Genomic DNA, 25,791 nt, shown 5'->3' on the forward strand with positions numbered 1-25,791 from the left:
TAACTACAGAGGTGTATGCCAATACTTCACTACTGGCTCACTAGCACCTGAGTCTCTTCATTAGGGATGAACCCCAGACCACCAACAGCTGGGCAAAGATGACGAGAGATTACAGGACAAAAACTGAGAGATGGCTGTTACTGCCACAAGCTGGGACCTATCTCTGATGTGTGTATGTAATTCCTGCTGTAACAGGGTCTTTTCAGTTACACATAATAAATCCCCTCGTTTAAATGACTGGGATTAGGTGATCAGTACTGTTCCTTTTGCTTTAGCAACCTATAAGATGAAATGTGAACTCACGTAGCCTTGAGGGAAGGGAGTAAGTCAGGCTGTATGATCAAGGCCTAATAAAAACCCCTCAAGACGTTACAATGGTTACACATGCTCCACAGGCACCTGAGACTTAACATGGCCAAAACCAGTTACCATCCTCCTCCTAAAATACCCTGTTTCTCTTCCTACTGCCATCTTTCCATGACTGGTACCATCTGCCCGACCACAGCTAGACACCATGTCCTACCATTTCTAAATCCTATTTGATTTACCACCCTGAGTTGTTGGGTCAGATATAGTAGTTGAAAGTGAACATTTAGCAGGTGAGGCAAGTTGAAAGATGGAATGGACCACCGTGAGGAGGCAGGGGAAGTCAGGAGGAGGTGGTAATGCTCTCTGTCCTTCAAAGAGTCCTAGGTCGTGAGCTAACCATTTCTGGCCTATATGGGTGGAGCATGTGTGTCTGGAAGAGATCCAAACTGCATGTCCCCCTCCACAGAGACCCTCTGTACTGACATAGTTTTTTTCAATGGCTTCTTGGTACACTGGTACACCAGAAGCTGTCAGGAAGTCCCCTTGGAGACTGATAATTGCTGCAAGTATTGGCTGGCTGCTGAGAGACTAGTAGTGAGAACTACAGGATGTCATGTTCCATGTGGCACCACCAAAGTCCTGAGAGACTCTGCAGTCCTGGCTACCGTGCTATCTAGCAGAGTCCCAGGGACAGGAATTGAATGCAGGCCTCTCCAGCCACTGCCACCTCCTTCCTCCCTGAATACAGTAGCCACCAGAACACGTGACCTTGAGAAGTGTGAAGGTCAAAGCCAGCAAGTTGAGTTCAAACTAAGCCACTGGTTAAAGAGACAAGCTGGAAAATGACAGTTAGAGAATGGAGATGTGGGGCAGGGAGTCAAAGCACCAGGAAAGTCAAAAGTGAGAAGAGGCAGAGCTGCTCTGGATGAATTCTGAGGACAAAGTGTGAATGCCTGTTGGGATCTTTACCTGCTCCCAGGATTCTGTTATTGGGCAAGCCAAGATCGTTCAGGTGGTTCAGACAGGGAGCAGAGAAGCAAGTTGAGGTGGTTCATGCTCAAAATCCACGATTCCACTGTGTTGTAACAGGTAAGCTCATCTGTGGAGGAAGAGAGACTGGGATGGGTAAGAGATTCCCCAGAACTGTAGATGTCTGAAATAGCCTCCGTGGGAACAGAAAGGGAGTTGACCAGGGACACAGAAGCAGCACCCAGCAACCCCAGGGACCCCGTTGAAGCTGGAAACCACACATTAAGTGTAGCAGCCTTACACTTGAGTGTGTGGTTTCCTACAGTGCTGCTGAGCAGTTTCAGGAGAGGGAGCCAACTGCAGAAGTGATAAAAGCTTTGCCATGAACGAAGTAGGGTACAGTGTTATACAACATAAGGGAGTGAGGGAGAAGCAAATGAACATTTACTGTGTAGGTCTAGATTGGAGAAGAAAAGAAGGTGTGAGGGTTATTTCTGTTTCAACTTGGCTGAGCCACGGTGCCCGTTTATTTGGTCAAACGTTATTCTGGATGTTTCTGTGAGGGTGTTTTCAGATGAGATTAACATTTAAATCAGTAAACTTTAAGTAAAGCAGATTGCCCTCCATAACGTGGGTGGGCCTTAGCCAATCCGTTGAAGGCCTTAATAGAACAAAAGACTGACCTCCCCCAAGCAAGAAGGAATTCTGCCAATACACAGCCTTTGGACTTGAACTGCAACATCAGAGTTTTCCATGGGTCTCCAGCCTACCAGCCCACCCTGCAGATTTTGGACTTGCCAGCCTCCATCAGCATGTGAGCCAAGTTCAGTAAAGGTAACAGAATGTGGGAAGAGGAAGAATGGTAAATTACTAAATTCACAGTTAGGGGAGTTTCAGAGTTTAGATGCAGAGCAGATCTGAATGAGAACAAAGTCAGGAGAGTGGAGGCAGAGAATGAGGTGAGGGGCGTCTGTGGGCTGTCTGCCCACATGCACCCTGAGGCAGTGCACTCAATGAGTGTGGGAGAATGGAGAGAGAAGACTGAGAGCCAGGGTGCCAGCAGACAGGGAGGGCTGCCTGCTCACATTCCAACGGCTCCTTATCACCTCTAGGGAATGGCAGGAAGCCCTTCATGACCTGGCCCTTCGCCCCTTGCTGGCTCACCTCTGCTCAGCCCCAGCCCAGCCCAGCCTCAGCCACCCTGACTTTCTCATCCGTGGTGTGGAAGACTAAACTCTCAGTCTTCAAGACTTTGCACATTCCATTCTTCTTACCCTTCTTGGAAGGGCAATCCACTCCTCGCCCTCCCCCCACCCCATTCATACTGGCAGCTTCAAATGAAATCAAAAAGAATTCTCACCTTGACAAGCACACCTAATAAACCCAAGACCATCTGGGCAACAGTCTCTTAAAAGGTCAGGAAAATTTCTTCCTATACTCAGTAATTAGCTGTACCTTGAATGAAACAAACTGCACTTGTCTGTGGAACTGCAAGTTCCACAAATCCTTTAAAAACTTTCAGGCTGATCAATCCAAATCACATCCCAGGATTTGAGCTTTCCAGATTTACTGATAATTCAGGTAGCATCAGAGAACTGCATTAATTACTTGCAAAGATGATAACAGGTGGCAACAGATGGACTCACCTCTAAGCTCTTCATTATCTGCAGGCCCTTGCCCATTGCCAGACTTCGAATCTCAATGTTTAGTGCAGAGACATGCTTTCTGCCTTGATTTCTTTTCCTATTCTTGATTTCCCCCACTATAGCCTCTCTTGAACTTAGTACTTTATCTAAAAAGTGGTAAATAAAACATGAGCCTGGTTTTAACTTTTAAAGCATAAAGTAGTTCAATAAATAGAGGAGTGGATGGATGTTAATCAATTACAGTTGATTCATGGCTTTCCAACTGATATCTGGATCAGAGACTCTGGCAGTGAACTTTAAGGAACAAGGAGCTCTGATTTCTTTCTTTGGCCTGAGAAAAATTCACCCCTTTGGCTCATTTTCTTCCCTCCATAAAGATTGTATGGTGGTGGGGAAAGACCTTAGGGGACTGGAATAACTCCATTCCAAGTGGCCACCCTTGCATGTTTGCTCATCTTCCCAAACCATTGTCTTAAAGTTCTCCCTAGTAATACAGACAACAGCATCATTACAGAGTCACACTGATGAGCAGAGTTGTCCACAGGTGACCCTTCTTTTTACATTAAGCAAGCTGAAGCTCTTAGTGGCAGACACAAAATATGATTCCTTGCTTTCTTAAACTAAACACTCTCCTTCTTTAATAAACTCCTCATTCACTGTGAAATTGAAAACACAGCCTTTTCCTGATGACCAGATGGCCTAGCAAACTTAATCAATTCAAGCACTCCACACTTCCTCCCCACTACCCTCCACAGTGGGGAAATCAAGAGGCAAACTCCTTATTCCTCCCAGATGCCTACCTCTCTCGAGGGCGTCCCCCAATCTTTATTCTTTAAAAAGAGCAATGGAGTAGGGAGAAAGCAAATATTTCTTTAAAGCTCTAAAATAAATCTTTCAGAGGAGGGTAACAGTAAATGAATAAAAGAAATGAGTCAAAATTATACCTTGACTAATATTTAATTCAACAAGAATGTCACTTACGGTTATTCTAATTTATCTGGTATAGCTGTTTCAATTACAATTTCCCTTCAAATTCATATCTAGTATTCCAGACAGTAAAGCAAAGAAATTCTGATGGGTAATGTAGGGCAATGTGAGTAGAATCTTACCTCCATCAGTTGATACCCACTTAATACTATGGACTGTTCCAGCTAATAAAAGCTTATCATGATTCCTGAGTTTCTTTGGGTTTATTTTTCTTTAACAATCTTACCTAGGCAAATTTATTGAACTTCCCAAACCTATTTCTTCTACCCGAGGAAATGGGTACCTTAGGCTTACCAATATATGAAAAAATAAAGGGAAAGAAATTCATATTGGTAAGCTACTTTCCTGCACAGATAAATTGACTACCAAAAGGAATTATTCCCACAGTTAGGTCTCTCACATCATCAGGAAATGTACCCTCTCCTCCTTCCTCAAACCAGTTTTGGAGATGGTGACTAATGTTCTTATTTACATGGGAACTGATATCTCCTTCATTTATTGTTTAAAATAGTAGCATGTTAGGGTTGCTATGAATTGTAAAGGAAAATTAGCTTGCAACAAGGGGTTTTATTAACAGAGTGGTGAAGTGAAACCAAAACTGAAGTGGCAGCAGCTATTCTGCATTTGGAAAATATGGTCTCAGAAAATGTACAAGCAAGTCACATACACACTTGTTTCTAAAAGCTCAGGACACTAAAGCGTTCCCAAAAGCATGGCAATAAAGCCATCATTCAGAAATAAAAGTGGATTATACAGGTTCCCGCCTAAACACTTAGGTGGCATATTTTCCCATCCTTTCAATATTTCATTTGCTAAAAAGGCAACTTGACTAAATAGCTCCTGTGTCCTATTCTTTACTAACAGGAAGTGGTTATTATGAATCTTCATTTTTTATATTCATTGTAAAATGTAGTTAATTGGAAGCTTTAGATAAATACAAAAAGCTTGTTTATATGAAAATTCCTCCCTAGAAAGGATAAGAAATCCTCCCGGTTCAACAGAAAACAATTACTCACTAATTCAAGACAGTAAAAACTCTCTCCTCACCATAAAAAGGCATAAACTAATAAAAAGTTTTGATATTTTTGTTTATTGGTGATTTTATGCATACTATTTATAAAAATTGGTTAGTGCAGAGGGAGACTAAATAATGTTAACTGTTTCAAGCAATAGTCTGAATGCTAATTAAAGAGTAAAGAGATAGACTTAGAACAATGTTTTTTCCCTCCACAAAACATTTTAACTAGAGGGTCATAGGATATTTATTTTAAAACTTTCTAATCAGTAAAAGAAACATTTCCTTGGTGCAAAAAAGGAACAAACATCACCCAACATTCCCTATAAATTCTTCAGCAAGGAAAATTGGGCGTAATAGAAAAAAAAGAGCACAGATTTTTGTTCCTAAAATAAACTTTATGCAATCACAGGAAGCACTTAGATCCCTTTTTTTCCTCCTCTTGCAGGAAAATGAAACAATCTCTGGGCCACAGAAAATAACACAAGTTTTAGAAAATCCCTGTGGTGTGAGAGAAAAAAAACTTCAAGTGAATCTCTTCTGAGTCCCATCAATGATGTAAAGGACAACAGATGTTCAAAGACTCAGGTACTTCAACAAGAAGTAATTGATTTGTACTGGTGAGAGTGATGACTCCATCCGAGGTTCAGGAAAACAGGACAGCAGAGAGTCACACACACAACACTACAATCAATATGTCTACACACAACTAGCTCCTGGCTTCATTTTGGCTAAAACAGCAAGTGTAAGAAGAGTAATGATGGCAAGAAGTGCAGAAGAAAAGAAGCATAAGAAGAGGGGAGGAAGAAAAAGTGGATAGGACTATTTTATTTTAGATTGCCAGCAGGTTCCACTAAAAATTAGTAAAAATATGGGCATGCCAATCATGGATGGGGCAATTTAAGAAAAATCAGTTCATAACTGTGGATACATATGGTACATATGCAAAAATTCATACACTGCGATTGGGTAGAAGAAAAAGTTTATAACATTTTCATTAAATTTAATTATAGGTGTCAAGAGAATAATATAATACTTTCTGCCTTAAAAGTACTTTTTCTTAGAATCTCCAGTTAGGAGGGTATTTTTGCCATTGCTACAAAGGGCACATTAGTAGGCAAACATTTGTATAATCCCACCATAGACTTATCAGTTAAGTCCTTCTCAGGATGAAAGATCAAAATATAGTTTATACAGAGTAAATCAGGAAGAACTTCAGACTTTATAGAGATTTCTCCCTCTGTGGCTTTAATGTAAAAGGTGATTCCACAAAATCTTTTTAACACCATCTATTTGGGCTGTGACATTCCACGACCACACCTTGAATTTAACAGGTCAGAAATAGGATAATAAAATAAGTTGCATTCAATAGATTAAAAATGTAGTTTCACATGACTTTTTAGACTGTTGGGTTTTGGCAACAGCAACTAGGCAGAATGAACTGCTAAATCATTTACGGTGCCAAAATACACATTTCACTTCCTCATGCTCTTCCATCACCCTTCTCCAGCCCTGGTTCCCTTAGGGAGCTCTTCCTGTGATGGTTTTCCAGCTGGTCTCCCTATTTTCCCAGATTTTGTTACTGAATTCCCCTCCCTCGTATCCCCAGCCCATCACCATGGCCCTCATTTCCTACATGTGGCTGGATCAACCTTTTAAAAATATGGCTTCCATAAGTCACTTCCAGAGTCAAGAACTTATGAGAGCCAGTTTCTTCGTTACCTGACAGAGATAGCTGACACATACATGCACAAACACGTATGCATGTGTGTATGTTTTAATACAGGTTGCAGCTTTCCACGTACGTTTTAACAACATAACCCAGGGATCATTCCATTTCAGAACATATGGAGGTGCCTTTATTCTCTTTCATAAGCTGCATGATACTCCACTATAGGGATGTTCCACAATTTATTTAACAAGGCTCTGTGGAAGGGAAATGGGTGGTTGACTGAGTAGAAGGAGGAAGTATATTTTTTTCTACAAATGATATTTTTAAGGTTACATCATACACACGAAAGAATATGTACAAGTGAATATGTACAAGAAACAAAACAATATCAGTGACTCCACCCATCCTCCCAAGTTAAAAAAAAACAAACTAGTTTACCAACACTGTATTTACCTTTGTGTTCCTTTCATGCCTCACTCCCCTGTCTCTCACCCTAAAAGTAACTCTTCCCTGATTTTAATGTTTATCATTCCTATGAGTTTCTAAGAAAATTTTATCATATATGTTTATACTGCTAAATCAGAAATTAGTTGGTTTTGCTTGTTTTTGAGTTTTATAAGATGTCTTTGCAAAGGTGTTGCTGAAATAGGATCTCCATACTGTAAACAGTCTTCTGTAACTTGCCATTTTTGCACATTATGTTTCTAAGATTCATCCATTTTTAAAAAGTAGTTGTAGTTCATTCATTATCATTGCTGCAGAATATTCTACTGTGTGACTACACTATAATAAATTTATCCATTCTTCTATTGCCAGACATTTGGGTTATTTGCAGGTTTTTGCTACTCCGAACAGTGCTGCTATGAACACTCTTATATGTCTTCTGGTGCACATGTGCAAGAAATCCTCTAGGAAACACCAAGAACAGAGTAGTAGGTTATGTGACTGTAATATTATAACAAAGTGTTCTTCAAAGTGGTTGTTTACCGTTTTACCACCAATGTCTAGGATATGTCCCTTCTAATACTTGGTTTATAAGACTTCTTAATTTTTACAATCCAGTGAGTATAAGTGGCCTCTCATTGGTTTTGATTTGCATTTTCCTGATTACTACTGGGACTGAGCTGCTTCTCTTATGTTTACTGGCCATTCATGTTTTCTCTTCTGTGAAATGCCTGTTTTGTTTCTATTGTCTAGTTTTCAATTAAGCTATCATTTTTAAATTTTCTTACTGATTTGTAGGAATTCTTGAATTCTTAGGAATAACTAGTTATAGGCGCTGCAATATGTTCTCTCAGTTTCCAGTTTATCTCCTCAATTTCTATATGATGTCCTTTACCAAAGAGACATTCTTAATTTTAACATAATGCCAAATTTATCAATCTTTTCTTTTCTTTTGTATTTGTTTAAGAGATTCTACACTCCTAAGGTCACAGGGTCCTATATTTTCTGCAAAATTTTAAATTTTTACTTTTAAAATTGATTTTTATATGGCATAAGGTAGGGATCCAATTTTTTCTGTCCCAGCACTGTTTCCCCAATGATCTGCAATACCCATTTTGTCGTAAATCAAATATTCAAATATGCACACACTGTTTCTAGGTTCTCTATTTGTCAATTTTCTATCTTTTATTAACACTGTCTTAATTACTGTCAGTTTATAGTGTCTTGATATCTGGTAGGACAAGTTGGCCTCCTTGTCTTCCTGTTTATTTTTCTTCTTCTTCAGGAGTTTCTTAGCTATTCCTGGATCTTTACTCTTCATGTAAATTTTGAAATCAGTTTGTTAGGCTCTATTAAAAGGGAGAATTATTTTTCATGGAATGTCTTTTTATACCTTTAAAATTTTGTCTGGAAGGCATGTATTATAGATAAAAATATATTTTTAAAATCTTATGACTGCTTGTTGTGTCAAGGTCGAACTGCACTTCATGTCATTCAAGGCCCTCTGTAATCTGATCAGTTTTTCCCATCCTATTATCCTATTCCCCATGGCATCCAAATATGAAACTACATCTCTAAGTAGGCTAGTTTTCCACAGCTCCCCAGGAAACACTATATTCCGCCCACTTACACCCATTTCTTTGCTCATATTATTTCCTCCTATTTAATCCCCTATTCTTCAAACCTGATTCCAGATCTTCTTTCTCCAATCCATTTCCCTAGAACTACTAATGTACTTAGAGTTCAGTTCTTATTCATTTTAACATTTACTTTGTGATAGTTTAGTGTCCTCAATTAAAGTAGAAGCTCCCTATGGACAAGTATGGGCTGGGAAACAGTTGAAGAAATATTTTTGATTGGTTCTTCTCAATGTTAAATGGATTTTAGACTAATCACTATTGTTGACCTTTGGGTCCAGTCACAATAAGGCCTTTTAGTTTGAATATCTTGGCTTTCTTTTGTACTTGATCTCGGTAAGTAACTAGATTAGTGAACTACAAGAGAAAGCCAGTAATTAATGGAATTTATTTGCAAGGAACTTTTACAACATAATTAGAAAATACTTTCATCCGCAAAGACAGCCTAATAGCATATTCTCATGGTGGTTTACAATGTATCTGTATAGTCCTCCATCTGAAGAGATGATAAAGAAACAAGTGTGTGAACCATAATTAAATCCATTAGGCACAGTGTGAGAAATAATGTTTAAACAACAGTTCAACAGCTGCAACACCCATATTCTACAAAATGTTTTTTTAATGCTTGAAACAGATACAGTTAAAGATAATTTATTGTTCCTATTTTATATTTCAAAATAAATAACAACAAAAAAATCATTATTGCTTGATACATTCAATTTGTAAAAGACAACTGATGTTATTGTAGAGGTCCAAACTAACCTACAGTATTAAAATTACTAAAGGCATAAATGGGCTAAAATAAAAAATATAAATGGGCTAAAACAAAAAATAACAACTACAGAACTTTAAAATATCTACGAAAGATTAAAAATAATAAAGACTAGGAAAGCAGTTTGCAAAAATCTTCAAAAACACAACCACTTTTTGTCTTCTTTTTAAATTAAAGGATATTCTTTTGTTTTAAACATCCTTTATGTATTAATCAAGTTATCTGTTGTTATAAACCTGACATTCCTGGGAATAAAAGTCAGCTACTTTTCAATTAATAAGTTGAAAGTATGGTACATCAATATTTATATAGGCCATCTAATTTCAGACTTTGACAAGGTTTTCAAAGCATTGATATACTTTAAACTGAAGATTGGGTTTAAATGGTATTATTCAAATAAGAGTTTCTGATTAGAAAAGTGGTATATGACCAAATTCTATACTATACTCTATATAGACTTTAAGCCAAATTATTTAAAAATAGCTTTAAATGTGAAAACAATTTGCTGCTTCAGGTCATACAAGCAGATGTGCCAAAAGTAAGAAAAGAAAGCAAATTATTGAACTGATTATGCTTCAAGTTTCCATCTGAACTCCAAACATCAGTAGTCACTCAGACTGGCACAAGGAAGAGACAATGCTCATCTAGTTGTTCAAAAAGGTATCTTTAGTTTAAAAAATGAAGAGAGACTTTGAAAAAGGGATTTGAAAACAACTATACATGGCAACTGTGACATTTCAGGCATTTAAAAACGGTTATCTTCTTATAAAAATACTATTCTGGAAAGTATAATCCAATATCAGAAATCAATTCATGAATACATCATTCTTTTTTTACTAACCTTATTGAAGTAAAACTGATGCACAATAAACTGAACATATTTAAAGTGCACAACTTGATGAGTTTTGATCTAGGTATATACCTGTGAAAACTTCACCATAATCAAGTTAATGATCATTCCGTTACTTCCCAAAGTTTCCTCATTTCCTTTTTAATCTGTCTCTCTCTCCATACCCTTTCTCTCCCAGTACCCATCTCCAGGCAACCACTGATCTACTTTGTCTAGTAAAGTATGCATTTTCTATAATTGTATGTACATAGAATCACACAGGTTGTACCCTTTTTGTCTGCCTCATTCATTCAGCACTATTATTTTAAGAGTTAATAATTCATTTTAATAATTCACTCTCAAGATTTAATAATTCATTTTACGACTTAATAATTCATTCCACTTTATTGCTAAGAAGTATTCTATTGCATAGTTACAGACAATTTGGTTTATCCATTCACCTCTTGGTGGACATGTGAGTTCTTTCCAGCATTTGGAAAATATAAAATAAAGTCGCTAGGAATATTTGTATGTAAGTCTTCATGTGGATATATATTTGTTTCTCTTGGATAAATATCTAGGAGCAGAAGAGTTCGATTGTATGGTAAGTGCATCTTTAATTTTTTAAGAATGTGCCAGACTGTCTTCCAAATGTAAATGTACTATTTTACATTCCCATCAACAGTGTATGAAAGTTCCAGTGGATTCACATCATCATCGACCCTTGGTGTGGTCAGTCTTTTTCATTGTAGCCATTTTTATAGCTGTGTAGTGGTATCTCATTGTGGGGTTTTTGTTTTGTTTTGTTTGCATTTCCCTAATGACTAAAGGTGTTGAGTATTTTTCATGCTACTTTTCAATGGTATATCTTCTTTGGTAAAGTCTCTAGTCACATTATCTGCCCATTTTAAAATTGGAGTTTTTGTCTTCTTATTAATGGGTTGTAAGAGTTCTTTATATAGTTTAGATACAAATTCTTTGTCAGATATGTTTTACAAATATTTTCTCCTAGTCTGTAAATTTCCTTTTAATTTTCTTAATTATGTTCTTCCAACAGCTGTTTTAAATTTCTGAAGTACAATTTATTAACTTTTTCTTTTATAGATTTATAGCGATTTTCTGTGCCCTAATTAAGCAGTCTTTGCCTAACTCAAGATCATGAAGATTTTTCTCCTGTTTTCCTTTTAGAAGTTCCATAGCTTTAGATTTTACATTTCGGTATATGATCCATTTTGATTTTATTTTTGTAGATGTGTAAGGTACAAGGCAAGGTTCATTTCTTTGTGAAAAGATGTCTAACTGACCACAATTGCTGAAAAGATGATCTATTCCTCATTGAATTGCCTTGGTACTTTTCTTGAAAATCAAGTTGTCATATCTGTATATGTCTATTTCTGAACACTTTATTCTGTTCCATGGGTCTATCTATCTTATACCAATACCACACTGTCTTGATTACTGTAGCTTTATAAATCTTAAATCAAGTAGTGTAAGTCCTCTGACTTTAATTTTCCTTTTTGGAAACTGTTTTGGCTCTCCTAGACCCTCTTTAGTTCCATATAAATTTTAGAATCAAGTTGTCAGTTTCAACAAACGAGTCTCCTGGGATTTTGATTGGGATTGCATTGGATATAGATCAATTTGGGGAGAATAGATATTTTAACAACACTGAGTCTTCCAAACAATAAACATGATATCTCCCACCATTTATTTAGGTTTTCTTTGATTTCTTTCATTAGTGTTTTGTATGTCAGCATAGCACATCTTGCACATATCTTATTAGATTTATATTTAAATATTACGTTTTGTGCTATTATAAATTGTACTATTTTCATTTCAAATTCCAATTGTTCACTGCTAATATATAAAAATAAAATTCATTTTTGTATATTGACTTTGGATACTACAACTCTACTAAATTTACTTATTAGTTCTAGTTACTTTTGTGTATATTTTGGGAGATTTTCCCCATAGACAATCATGTCACTTGTGAAAAGTCACAGCTTTATTGCTTCCTTTCCAATATGTATGCTTTTATTTCTTTTTCTATTCCACTGACATGACCTCCAGTACAATATTGAATAAAAGTGGTGAGCCTGGAGAACCTTGCCTTGTTCCCTTTCTTAGGAGGAAAGCAGTCTTTCACCATTAGTTAAGATGTTAAGCGCAAATTTTTTGTAGCTGCCTTCTATAAGAGTGAAAAAGTTGTCTTTTATTCCCACATTGCTGAGAATTTTTATCCGAAATGCTGAATTTTGTCATACACTTTTTCTACATCTTTTAGAGAAACATATGGTGTTTCTTCCTTGGTCTCTCCTTCAGTTTCTTTTTTTCTTTAATCTGCTGTTTACACTGATTGACTTTCAAATGTTGAACCAACCCTGCATTCCCAGGAAAATGACCCCCTTGGTCACAATGCATTACCCTTTCTATATAATGCTGGATTCAATTAAATAATATTTTGCTGAGAATTTCTGTATCTATGCCCACGAGGAGTATTTGTGGTTTTCTTGCACTGTCTTTGTCTGGTTTGGGTATTAGGATAATGCTGGCTTCAAAAAATGAGTTGGGAAGTGCTCCCTCCTCTTCTATATTTTGGAAGCGTTCGTGTAGAACTGGCATTATTTCTTCTTTAAATGTTGGGTAGATTTTGCCAGTGATGGCATGTGGGACTGGAGTTTACTTTGTCAATTTACAACTACAACATACATTTCCTTTGGTGATTTATGACATTAAAGTTATTTCTTTTTTAGTGAGCATCCTTCTTCACTCCTGGTAATGTTCCTTATTCTGAAATCTGCCATACCTGATACTACTATAGCCACTCCACCTTTCTTCTGATGAATGTTCACACTGTATATCTTTTCTATCTACTCCTTTTAATCTATTTGTGTCTTTATATTTAGAATGATTTTTTTTTAGACAATATAGAGTTGGGTCTCGCTCTTCTATCCACTCTGACAATCTCTGATTAGTCTGTTTTGAACATTTATATTCACTGTAATTATCAATATGTTTGGATTAAAATTCTCATCTTGCTAGCTGTTTTCTATTCATTCTAACTGTTCTTCATTCCTTTTATACTTTGATTTCTGCTTGCTTTTGGATTATGTACTTAGGATTCCATTTTATCTCTACTACTGGCTTATTATTTAACCTCATTTTAAAAAATGTTAGTAGTAGTAGGCAGTCAACTGTCTTTTAAAATGATCAGAAACAAGTTAATAAGTATTTTTTTATTTTTATTTTTAACCATTTTCAGAGATCTTCTTCATTTCTTTGTACAGATCAAAATTTCTATCTGGTATTCTATTCCTTCTGCTTTAAGAACTTCCTATATAGCATTTATTGCAGCAAAGTCTGCTATTAATGAATTCTCTTAGCTTTTGTCTGAAAAAAGTGTGAATCGTTTTCACTGACTGCCTTTGAGATTTTCTCATCCTTGGTTTTCCAGCAGTTTTAATATGATATATCTAGGTTTTTAAAATCCCACTTGGAACTTTCTGAGTTTTGTTAATTCCCTAGTTTAATAAATTTTATTTTATTTAGAGAATTCTTAGCAGTTATCTCTTTAAATATTTTTTCTGTCCCAAGGTCCCTCTCCTCCTCTTCTCCTTATGAGATACAATTTATCCCCAGCTCTTATTTGTGTGTATGTGTGTTTTAAACTGTTTATACTCTTCGTACTTCAATTTGGGTACTTCCTGTTTACCTATCTTCCAAGTTCATCAACACTTTCTTCATTTGTGTCAAGTTTACTAACCAGCCCAAAGGTATTCTTCTTCCCTGTTACTTTTTAAATTTCTATTTTACTTGTTCTTATAGTTTCCGTCTCTCTGTGAAATTCCTCATCTAATTAAGCTTGCTGTTCACTTTTTCCATTAGCCCCTTTAACATACTAATTAGCCATTTAAAAGTCCTTCTTTGATAGTACCAACATCTGAGTCATCTCTGTGTCTGGTTCTGTTAAATGTTTTGTCTATCAAGTAGGGGGTTTATTTTTCTTGCTTTTTATGTTTTATAATTCTTTCATTAAATACTGGTTATCACGAGTAGGACAGTAAAGACTGAGGTAAATAGCATTTATAGCTGAAAATGGGTATGCCTCTTATTTTGCTAGAAACTTAAGGTGCAGCACTGAGTCAATTTCATCAGGAGTTGATCTTATTTAGGTTTTGTTGTTGTTATGGTTAAAGTGCACCACTGGCTTCAGATCTCTCTGGTATTACCTTGTGCCTAAGTTGAAGGATGGGGTTGCCAAAGGATTTTTTCTTATTGTTCCTGCTCTACCCTTAGCTTTTGACCTTCTCTATTCACATTTTTGCTCCCTCCTCCAATAGTAGACTGCTGTTGCTTGATACTTAGTGCTTGCTAGCTTGCTGTGGGGCAGTGGGTTCTTAGTTGTCCTGGCTCAGCCTCAGCTTTGGGCAAATCCTGTGTCCCTGAGCCTTGGTCATTGGGCTTTCTCAGAGGTCCTCCTCCTCCCCAAGGACAGGATATTTTTAATGGTCCCTGGGGCCAGGATGTCTTTCTCTTCCTATTCCTCTAGGAATAGAGGGTTTTTCTGTTTCCTCTCCCCAGTCATAATGGGTCTTCATCTGATGACAACAAGATTTGTTGCCCTCCCCCAGTGACTTACAGTATTTGTTCCACAGGGAAGGGAGGTCAGGCAGGGCTCTGTTTTTCTCACAGAAGCAACTGCTCTTCTCCTCCAGGCCTATACACTAAGAAAGGCTTTTTTCAGTACCCTACCCCATGCTCAAATCTTCTCTTAGGTACCCAGTGAAGTCCACAGAGAAAAGTCTATAAGGGGGTGTAAACTCCCCTTCTGTTAGTAGCTTCCAGGGGTTCTAGATTCTCCTGTTATCCACACTCAACTTTTAGCAATGTGTTAAAATTTTTCACTGAATTTGTCTTACCTGTTTGTAGGGAGCTTGATGTCTTTTGTCTGTTTTCTGCCAAAGGCGGGGAAATCCTTACATCCTGTCTCCTTGGAGGGCTCTGTCTTTCCTTACATTTCAGGCTACTATGTTGCACTGTAACTTAGGTTCTCTGGTCAGTTTAATTAAAAGTTATGATTTTGTAGATCATACAGTGTTTTCTTATTGTAAGGGTGGGTACGATGTTCTTTCCAGTCTCCTGCATCCTAAGCAAAATTGAAACTCTCCAGTATTTTGTTGTTGTTGTTTTTGAACTTCACAAGCTGGCCCTAAAATTTATATGGGAATGCAAAAAATCAAGAATTGCCAAAATATTCTTGAAGAACATCAAGGTGATGATAAACAAGACAGTGAGTTATTGGTGCAAAGACAGACAAATACACCAATGGAAAAGAATACAAAGCCCAGAAACAGACCCACAGGAACACAAACACTTAATTTACAACAGAGGTGGCATACTGCAGAATAGAGGAGGGAAACACAGTCTCACAAGCGACAATTAGATGTCCACCTTGTGAGAAACTTACACCCACCTTACCTAATAACCAACAGGCCAATTCCACATGGACAGTAGAACATAACGTAAAAGGCAAAACAACTCAATCGCTTCTACAAGTTAATATAGGGTAATATCTTCATGACTTTGAGGTATATACAAAAAAATCAACAATCATAAAGGAAAATAATGATAAATTTGAATACACTAAGATTAAGATCCTTTGTTTATCAAAAGATACCATTAAGAGAGTGAAAGGCAAGTCATAGAGGGGGAAAGATATCTGCAACACATAGAACTGACAAGGATTCATATCAACAATATAAGAATATATACATGCTCCAACAACACATTAGAAAAATGGGCAAGAAATTTGAATGGTACTGCACACAAGAAGATATTTAACTAACCAATAACTGTATGTAAAGGTGCTCAACTTCATTAGTAATCAGGGAAATGCAAGTTAAAACCACAATGAGATACCACTAAACAACTACCAGTAATTCCACTCCCAGAAATAACTCAACAGAAATTCAAGCACATGAACACCAAGAAAATATATACAAGAATGTTCAGAGCAGCATTATTTGTAATAGTAAAACACTGGAATCAATGCAAATATCCATTTAGACAGTGGAATGGTAAGTTGTTTATTCAAACAATGGGATTCTCTACAGCAAAGGATATGAATAAAGCACAGCTATATGCAACAATAGACATGCTTCTCAGAAATATAATACAGAAGAAAAGCAGTCAGTATAGAGCAAAATAAAAACAGTTAATATAGAGCAAAATACTGTATAGTTCCATTTAATATAAATTTCAAAAAAACAGGCAAAACTATAATGTTTAAGGGTACAGACTTAGGTGCTAAAACATCAGTTTGTTGTTAACTTTGTAAGGGAAGAAGAGGATAGTGATTGTGAAGGAAAACACTGGGGCTTTGGGGATGCTTGTTGTGGTCTCCTCCCTAACCTAGCTGGTAGTTACATGGGTGTTCACTTTGTAGATAATTAATTGACCTGTATATTTATGTCTTCTGTGCTTTACTGCATATGTAGTATACATCATAATAACCTCCCTTCACTCTCCCTCCTCCCCCCCAAAAAAAACTTGTGGCCATTAATGAACTTATTTTTTACTAGAGGTGCTTCAAATAGAGTGGTGGACTTACCTGAAATATATTCTTCAGTTCTAATTTTATAGGATTCTAGAAAGGTATTTTGTGTTTCCTTGGAGTCTGGTTGGGGTGATTCTTCCCCTGTTTGGAACTGAGAGACATAGAATCCAGATAATGGTTCAAAAAAAATGAGCTTTATTACTGACAAAAAGCTGGATTAGAGGGTATATGACCACAGTGGGCTACCAAATACCCTACCTCTAAATTAGATGGACTTGCTTATTACCCAAGTCCAAGGCAGAGGCGGACAGCTTCAGGCTTTCCTGTAGCCTACCTCAGAAAGCTCAGAATTTGGCTGAAATCAAAGAAACACAGATATAAAGAAATTTGCCCATGAGTCACTCCTCTTTCCCCAGGATGGAATGAGTGGGGAAGCTTGCCTTTCCCTCCTGGACAGGGGAATGGAAATTCTCTACACTCTGTGGAAATGTGAAGAATGAGGAAATAAATATTACCCCTAGCAACAGGCAGACTAGCTATGCTTGATAGTCTATTTGAAGTCAGCTCTCTGAAGCTTAGCAAAGGCTACCAGGGGCAAAAACTTTAGAATAAGCTTCATTCTTGCTCTTAAACCTACTTTCCCCTCCTCCACTTTTAAACCTGGGTATAAACCCCAACCACAATTTTTTTCAGTGGCTTTCCTGGAAGCATCTGCAGAGACTAGTAAGTGAGGGAGAAGGGAGCAGGTGATTATATATGTGAATCTTCTCTAAGTTGTACATTTATGAGTGAAGTCTATCTTTCCCGTTTCTCCATGAGATGTATTAAATTCTGGTACACAACTTTAAGCACCTCTGGAGCTTATTTAAATTATTCTTTTTCCAGGTAAAGTCAAGCTTGGTTCAGTTACTTGCTTTTTCGTATTTAGAAATACTCAATGATTATCTACATTGGCCTTCTTCCAAACAGACAATAAAATACAAATACATATCTGCAACTTAAAGTTACTTCCTTTTCAGAGTGATGAATGATGATTACTGTGTGTCCACAAATACTTTTATTCATGATTTTAATTAGCATGGATAATTTGGTCCAGGAGATTTCAGTTCAGACACAGCAGCGCAAGTTTGCTTTTAAAATTATACTCTTATTTTTATTCTGAGATAATTGTAGCTTCACATGCAGCTGTAAGAAATGATACAGAGAGATTCCATTGTGCCCTTTACCCAATTTCCTCCAATGGTAACATCTTGCAAAGCTGTTGCACAATTTCACAACCAAGATACTGACATCCGTACGGTCATGATACAGAGCATTTCCATCCTCACAAGGATTTCTGATGTTGCCTTTGTATAGCCACAAACACAGTTCCGTCCCCCATCACCAATCCCCTCCTTAACCCCTGGAAACCACTAATCTGCTCTCCATTTCTATAATTTTGTCATTTCAAGAATGTTTTATAAATTGAATCATATGGTACAAAACCTTTTCGGATTAGCTTTTTCATTCAGCCTAATTATCTGGAATTTATCCAGGTTGTTGCATGTATCCATAGTTTGTTCTTCTTTTTAATCGCTGAGTAGTATTCCATGGTATGGATATACCACAGTTTTTCTAACCATTCACCCATTGGAAAACTCTGGGTTGTTTTGGCTATTACAAATAAAGCTGCTATAAACATCCATGCACAGTTTTTTATGTGAGCATAAGTGTGCAAAAACATGTTTATAATGACATGTAACTCTTTACCTAATTTTCTGGCTGCTTAACTACAAAGGAACTCAGGCATTTGCCAAAGGTCACAGACCACCTCCTTGTAAGTGAGGATTAACTAATGACTCTTATCAGTACTTGCAGCTTTATAACCTTGGGAACCCTTGACTGGCACTCTCACTCTCTCTCTCTCTCTCTCTCTCTCAGCCTCAATCAGACAAGATGCTTTTCAAGGTGTATTCTTTGAAATATGAACTCCAAGAAATGCTCCTAAAGGGGAGGTTGGGAGAGTTCATGGTCAAATAAGTTTGAGGAAATTCTGAATACTATAATCTTATTCCTCTTTTGAAATAAACAAATGCCCTTTGGTGTACAAAAGGAAGGATCCAGTATCCAACTGCCCAAGTTCAAACCTCCAGTTGCTAGACAGTAACCTTCAGGAAGACAGTTAACTTTCCCATATCTCAGTTTCCCCATCTGTAAAGTGGAAATAACAACAGTACCCCACTCATATGAATGAAAGATTAACTATAAGGACACGAGAAAACACTTGATAAATGTTAGTTATTATTATTAGTATTGCCATCATAATCAGAATCATTATGATCTTGTTAAAAACACACATGTCCAGACTCCACCCCTGGAGATTGAGATTTATTAAGTCTAGGGGAGAGTCTAGTCCAGATGAAGAAGTAGAGGTTTATCTGGAACAAGAATGTGTCCAAGATAGTACTAGAGGCAGGATTCAAACCCAGACCAAACTGCCTGATGGAGAGATGTCACACTTAACATCCATACTCACATTCAGTAAATTCTTTAACTCTGTAGTCTTGCAAAAAGAGCACAGTTCTCTCCTGAACTGAAGGTTGGGCTTGTAATATAAACTCGTGATTCCTTAAGGGGTAGTTCAATAAAATAAAATGCAGTTCTGTGAAGCTGGTACACAACAGCTTGCGAAACAATTCCTAAATGTAGCAGTAAGCATCGGTATGTAAAAACTTTGTTAAGTCATTGTTTAGCAAATCAAATTTGAAGATAAGACATTATTTCTTTAGAAATACAAGAAAACAACTATGATTGCTATTATTTCTGTAGATTTCACCACCACACTGCTGATTTCCAAAGGTCTTACTGTCAAGCACCAGGCGGATTTCCAAGACACTTGGGGAATCACTCTGGAGGTGGTGGCAATCTTCTTACCACTTCGGTAGCAATCCTCAGGTAGGCTTTGGCCTGGAAAAGAACAGATTTGTTTGTTCTATATTTCTCCCTAGTAGACATCAAATGACTCACAAACTGTTTGCCATAGCTGTCTACTGAATTGAATAGTAGAAAGGCTGAATGAGATGAGGAAACTCAATAGTTAGAAGATACTGCTATGAACATTGCACGTAGGGCAGGGGAGAAAGGGGTTTAGATTATTTGGAAGGTGACTTTCCAAAAAAAATATTTAGTAGCAGCAATTACTGTTTTTCAAACTCTAACTCCTGTGTCAGCAAACTAGCAACCCAGTCTAGCTGCAGAAAACTTACACCTTCCTCTTCTGACAAATTGATATCTTGAGTTAGATACTGCCAAACTTCTTTGGCATAAGGGCTATTAGTCATTTTTGAAAAGGCTATCTATTACCACCCTATGTTTATCTTCAGAAAGCATTTTCTTTATTCTCTCTGACAATGGTGTCTAATACCAGCACCAAGCACCCCTAGGCTCCTCCATTTGGTGAGATTTAAGTACCACGCAAGAATTCCTGGAATCAGTTGTCATACTCTTCATCTCTGGCACTCCAGTATAACAGAACACGAAAAGCAGCTCCCAGGTGCTAAGTGGGCCACAACTAACCTAATGCCTGCACAGTCCAGTTAGAACAATGGTCATGGCATTTGCATTTTAAAGTTTTAAACAATTGAAATGTAAATACTACTTATTTCTCCTATCTTATCTATAAAAAGTAACTGTAAGACAATAGTAAGATTTTCTAGAACCAGAAATTTATACATTTATATGTTTACCGTTGTATACATACTACTTCTACTTCTACTTCTACTACTACTACTACTACTACTACTACTACTGCTGCTGCTGCCGCCGCCGCTGCTAAAACTACTGGTACTACTACTGCTACTACTGGAAGTAATGGTAAGAGCTAAATTTTACTTGAGTACTTAATATCTGCCAAGTATTATTTCATCTATCCTCAAGTTACCCTAAGGGGTAAATTCTGTCACGATTCCCACTTTATAGACAAGAAAACCAAGACCGTGAAAGGTGAAGAGTCTTGTCCACAGCATCACAGCTAGTGTGAGATGAGCTGGGCTCTGAACCCAGGCTGACCAGCTCCCTGACTCCGCATGGTAAAAGGACTGAGTCTTCTTCACCCTGACTTGATGAAGCGTTTAACTGTGTTTCACACATCTTGATTTTTTAAAACTATGCTTGAAAGTAAATATTTCCTCCATTGGGGGAAATATTTTAATATAGACCTCTCTGTATTTACATTATGAAGTTGATACAATGTATTAAGAAATCAGCAATTTGAAAAACAAAAGAATTTTGATATAATATATATATATATATAAAAAATCTTGTGCCACAAAGAGAAAGCCATATTTGTAACTCACACCAGAAACTTAAATATTTGCCACATATTAAGATCATAAAGAAAGAACAAAAAATGCATATACACACACACATATTTGTGTGTATATATATGTACCTGTATCTGTGGATACATATGTATATATACATATACATATAAACAAGGAGCTATTGTATAGCACAGGGAATGCTGCTCAATATTCTGAAAAGAATTTGAAAAAGAATAGATACATATATACTTTAAAAAAAAAAAAAAAGGTTACTTACATTTCCCCCCTGGGGGGTGGTGAAAAAAGCCAGTCATGTCTGTTATCTCTCAATCAACATGTTGGAAAATTGTTCATTATGAAAATTTTAAGTGATACTAATTACAATAATGACAAACCTTTAAGTGTATGTTGTCTGTATATATATTGCTATGCTACTTGTTTCATTGTTGAAACATAAAATATATGCTTCACGTTACTACTTTAAATCTTATATTTTGGCTCTACTTCTTGAAAAAAAATCCTATGATTATAGTCAGAAATGTTTGACTTTAAAAGGAGCAATTGGTTATTTATAATATTAATAATTGATATATTTGGGTTTGTATTTATCAAGCTTTTGTGGTCACTCCAAAAGACCTGGTTTAATTTCTTATTCAAGCTATGCTAACTTATTTTCTACTAACTTTTAAAAATAAGTATAAACTTGACCCCTTTTCTTTGGAAGTTATATATTTAATATTTGTCAGTTTTTAACCTAGAAACATCAGTATAATTTAAAAACTAATCAGAGAGTAATTCTATTTAGTACCTTTAAGACCTACCTTGACAGTGTAAGGACATTACACATAAATCTACTTTCAAATGCTACTTTTTCATTGGTGATACATATTTTAAAAATATTTTAAATATATGCACTGGTCCTAAGTGCACAGATCAGTGAAACTGTACACACTGAACACACCTCTGTAACTCAACACCTATGTCAATAAACAATACCTGTGTCAGATCACTGAAAAAAACAACAACAACTATGTTCAATCCCTAATAGTTGAATTATACTTTATTTTACCAGGAAACTGTTAAAATTTCATTTGCGTCCTTTTTTTTTTTTTTTTTTAAAGAATAGCTCTCAAAACATGAATAAGGCCTTATACGTTTTTACTGAGTACATACTATACTAAGTACTAGTATAGGTAATCTCATTTATGTAGTCTCATAAGTAATCTCACTTATGTAAAATAAACACTATTGGTTCAATGTGGATGAAGAACTTGGAGTTGTCTGCTCAAAGTCACAAAGTCAGCAGGCTGGAGAACATTCACACGTGGGTCCACCTGACTCCAAAGCCCAGCTCCTTCTACCACATTACATATTAAACAGTAAATCCAAACTACAAGTAATTCTAATCATAATGCTCTATCTAAAAATGGTTTCAGTCTCTGCTATAGTTAACAGAAACAACAGACTTTGTTTAAAAATGGAAATAACATATACTTTATAAAGAAATATTTCTCTTAAATCTAAAAGTGCTGATTTTCAGCCATGCATCTTTTTTTTAAAATCATCTTTATTGGAGTATAATTGCTTTACAATGGTGTGTTAGCTTCTGCTGTATAACAAAGTGAATCAGCTATACATATATCCCCATATCCCCTCCCTCTTGCGTCTCCCTCCCACCCTCCCTATCCCACCCCTCTAGGTGGTCACAAAGCACCGAGCTGATCTCTCTGCTATGTGGCTGCTTCCCACTAGCTATCTGTTTTACATTTGGTAGTGTATATATGTCAATGCTACTCTCTCACTTCGTCCCAGCCTTCCCCTTCCCCTTCTCCGTGTCCTCAAGTGCATTCTGTATGTCTGCATCTTTATTCCTGTCCTGCCCCTAGGTTCATCAGAACCTACAAGGAATAAATGCTGGAGAGGGTATGGAAAAAAGGGAACCCTCCTGCGTTGTTGGTGGGAATGTAAATTGATACAGCCACTATGGAGAACAGTATGGAGGTTCCTTAAAAAACTAAAAATAGAACTACCATATGATCCAGCAATCCCACTACTGGGCATATACCCTGAGAAAACCACAATTCAAAATGAGTCATGTACCACAGTGTTCATTGCGGCTCTATTTACAATAGCCAGGACATGGAAGCAACCTAAGTGACCATCGACAGATGAATGGATAAAGAAGATGTGGCACATATATACAATGGAATATTACTTGGCCATAAAAAGAAATGAAATTGAGTTATTTGTAGTGAGGTGGATGGACCTAGAGTCTGTCGTACAGAGTGAAGTAAGCCAGAAAGAGAAAAACAAATACTGTATGCTAACACATGCATCTTTATAAATACCTTTTATCTCCCAGTAGCTTTTCTAGGTTTTTAAAGCCTAATATTTTACAATGAAAATTTAAAGCTCACTAAGGCAAGCTGAGGCCATATCATTCTATAATCTTAGTTCTAACTTATGTTAAATTAGAGACATAAACCTATCTGACTGCACAAAATACTGAATGATTCCATAATAATCAACTTTGCTACATTTAACCTTTGCTTTTTAACGGACTATATCTAAGCTTAAAACTTTCAATATATCACACTCAAAGCAATGGTTAGATTTTTATTTGCTGAGAAACCACTAAAAGTGCTGAGTTTAACAGTTTCAATTTCCACAAAACTGTTGAGATTGAATTTTTTCAACCAGTGTAATATCATTTCAACCAATACTTTTTGGTTCTTATTGTGCGTAAAGCATTGTTTCGGGAAATCTGTGGGAGGTAACAATAAAAAAGGGAGGCAGAAGTGCTCACTGGTGAAGAGGTGGGGCCTTGAGATCAGACAGGTATGGTTTAAAATCCTGGTTCCATTACTTATTAACACTGGCCCTGGGCAAGTTAATTAACCCTTCTAGGCTCAGTTCCCATATGTGTAAAATGGTTATAATAATAGTATCTACCTCAAAGGGCTTGGGGGCATATTAAGTAAGAATAAACTATGTGAAGTACTGGAATATAAGAAGCAAATAATAAATACTAGTGGCTACTATTATTACTATTATGTCCTCAAGTAATTTACAATCTCATTGAAGAGCTCATATTAACATATCCTTTTGGACACTTTTTCTGCCTGAGGAATAAGTAAATTAAATCCCTTCCTTCTGTTTAATCCACAACTAGGAAAAGCAAACATATACATGTCATATGTAAAAAATATGATTTAGATTTCTCAGACTATTAATACTCTCTTTCTCATCAACTCAACTCTACATGAGCTAACCCTTCTCTCCTATTCAAGATCTTTCATTGGGCCACCTAGAGACACAGATAATACAGCTGGATCTTATTTGTCTGCTCTGTCATTATCAAGTAAAGGAACTGGATGGCAACCGAAGTGCAGAAGTTTTATGGTGAGCTTTTCCCTTTGTCTTTGTTTTTAAATATTTGAAGTTCTAATTTTCCATACACAGTCATTTCATATTAGGACTATGAGGTAATAACGTAGAAATTATAAGATAATAAAGTTTCTATTTATATTTAAAAGTCTTTACCAGGAATATCTTATAGCACACTTTTTAACACATCAATATTAAGATTTTTACTTGACAAAAAGAATGAAACCACAAAATTAACAGTCAATCATGAGTCCATCACTGTGTCCCGGACTCAATCAAAGGCAAAAGGTAGATATAGTTGAATGAACAATTATAATTACACAAACAAGAGGAAATGCTATTGAATTTAAGAGCTCTGAATCCTAAAGTGTCCACTTTCTCCCCCTTCCTCTATTGCTTTCTCTGGCTATTTTACACTACTTATATTTGGAGTTTCAATTACTCCCCTTTCCTCAGTGGTGCACGTATGCAGAAGGTTCTGACCTTTGGCTGAGTAGGCAGAAGCCTGATGGAGCTTTTTATTTTTATTTTTTTGCGGTACGCGGGCCTCTTACTGTTGTGGCCTCTCCCGTTGCGGAGCATAGGCTCCGGACGCGCAGGCTCAGTGGCCATGGCTCACGGGCCCAGCCACTCCGCGGCATGTGGCATCTTCCCAGACCAGGGCACGAACCCGTGTCCGCTGCATCGGCAGGCGGACTCTCAACCACTGCGCCACCAGGAAAGCCCTGATGGAGCTTTTTAATTGGTACTGTAACCCTTCCCAACTTTTCCAATGATGCCTCAAAGTCAGCACATTGCATACCTTTCGATTAATCACTGTGTTCTTAGTGTTTGTCTCTTCTGAAAGTTAAATATTACTGGGAGAGTTAAATCCCTAATGCCTAATTTTAAAAGATTTTATGGGCAGAGAATGAGAGCCCTGGAACCTGGTGCTGAGAGGAGGGAGTGAAGGAAGATGGAGAAGAGAAGGTAGAATTAGAAAGAAGACAAAAAGCTAAAGATGAAACTTTTACTTGTTAATAAATTTGCCTGTAGTAAACCCCTAAAAGCAAACAATAAAAATTATCAATCTAAGGGGCTAACTATTAACAAATAATTTTGCATATTCCGTCCCATTAACTTTTGCAGAAGTTTATCACGTTGGCAAGTAAACACTTCCTTCATTCTTTAAATGAAGACATGAAGGTAGAATGGGCACTAGACTTCCATGCATATGGTAGAATTTGTTCAGAGGGCTGTGACCAGCTTCTGAGAGCGTATTTCCATT

The 25,791-nt window shown here is 36.8% G+C and overlaps 1 protein-coding gene across 6 annotated transcripts in view; it reads right to left on the minus strand.

Annotated features, from left to right (window-relative positions):
* Nucleotides 1–17,967: 17,967 nt before the first annotated feature.
* NUBPL (NUBP iron-sulfur cluster assembly factor, mitochondrial) overlaps nt 17,968–25,791 on the minus strand; it is a 333,446-nt gene continuing 325,622 nt past the window's right edge. For 5 of the 6 annotated variants that reach the window (XM_067738373.1, XM_067738386.1, XM_067738380.1 and 2 more), the window contains one exon: nt 17,968–19,782. In XM_067738373.1, coding sequence (XP_067594474.1) covers nt 19,720–19,782 — 63 coding nt within the window. In that variant the 3' untranslated portion in view covers nt 17,968–19,719. The remainder of the gene's footprint in view (nt 19,783–25,791) is intronic. The other variant, XM_067738397.1, reaches the window with a different exon arrangement.

The sequence above is a fragment of the Pseudorca crassidens genome, chromosome 1 (assembly GCF_039906515.1).
Source record: "Pseudorca crassidens isolate mPseCra1 chromosome 1, mPseCra1.hap1, whole genome shotgun sequence".
NCBI lineage: Eukaryota > Metazoa > Chordata > Mammalia > Artiodactyla > Delphinidae > Pseudorca > Pseudorca crassidens.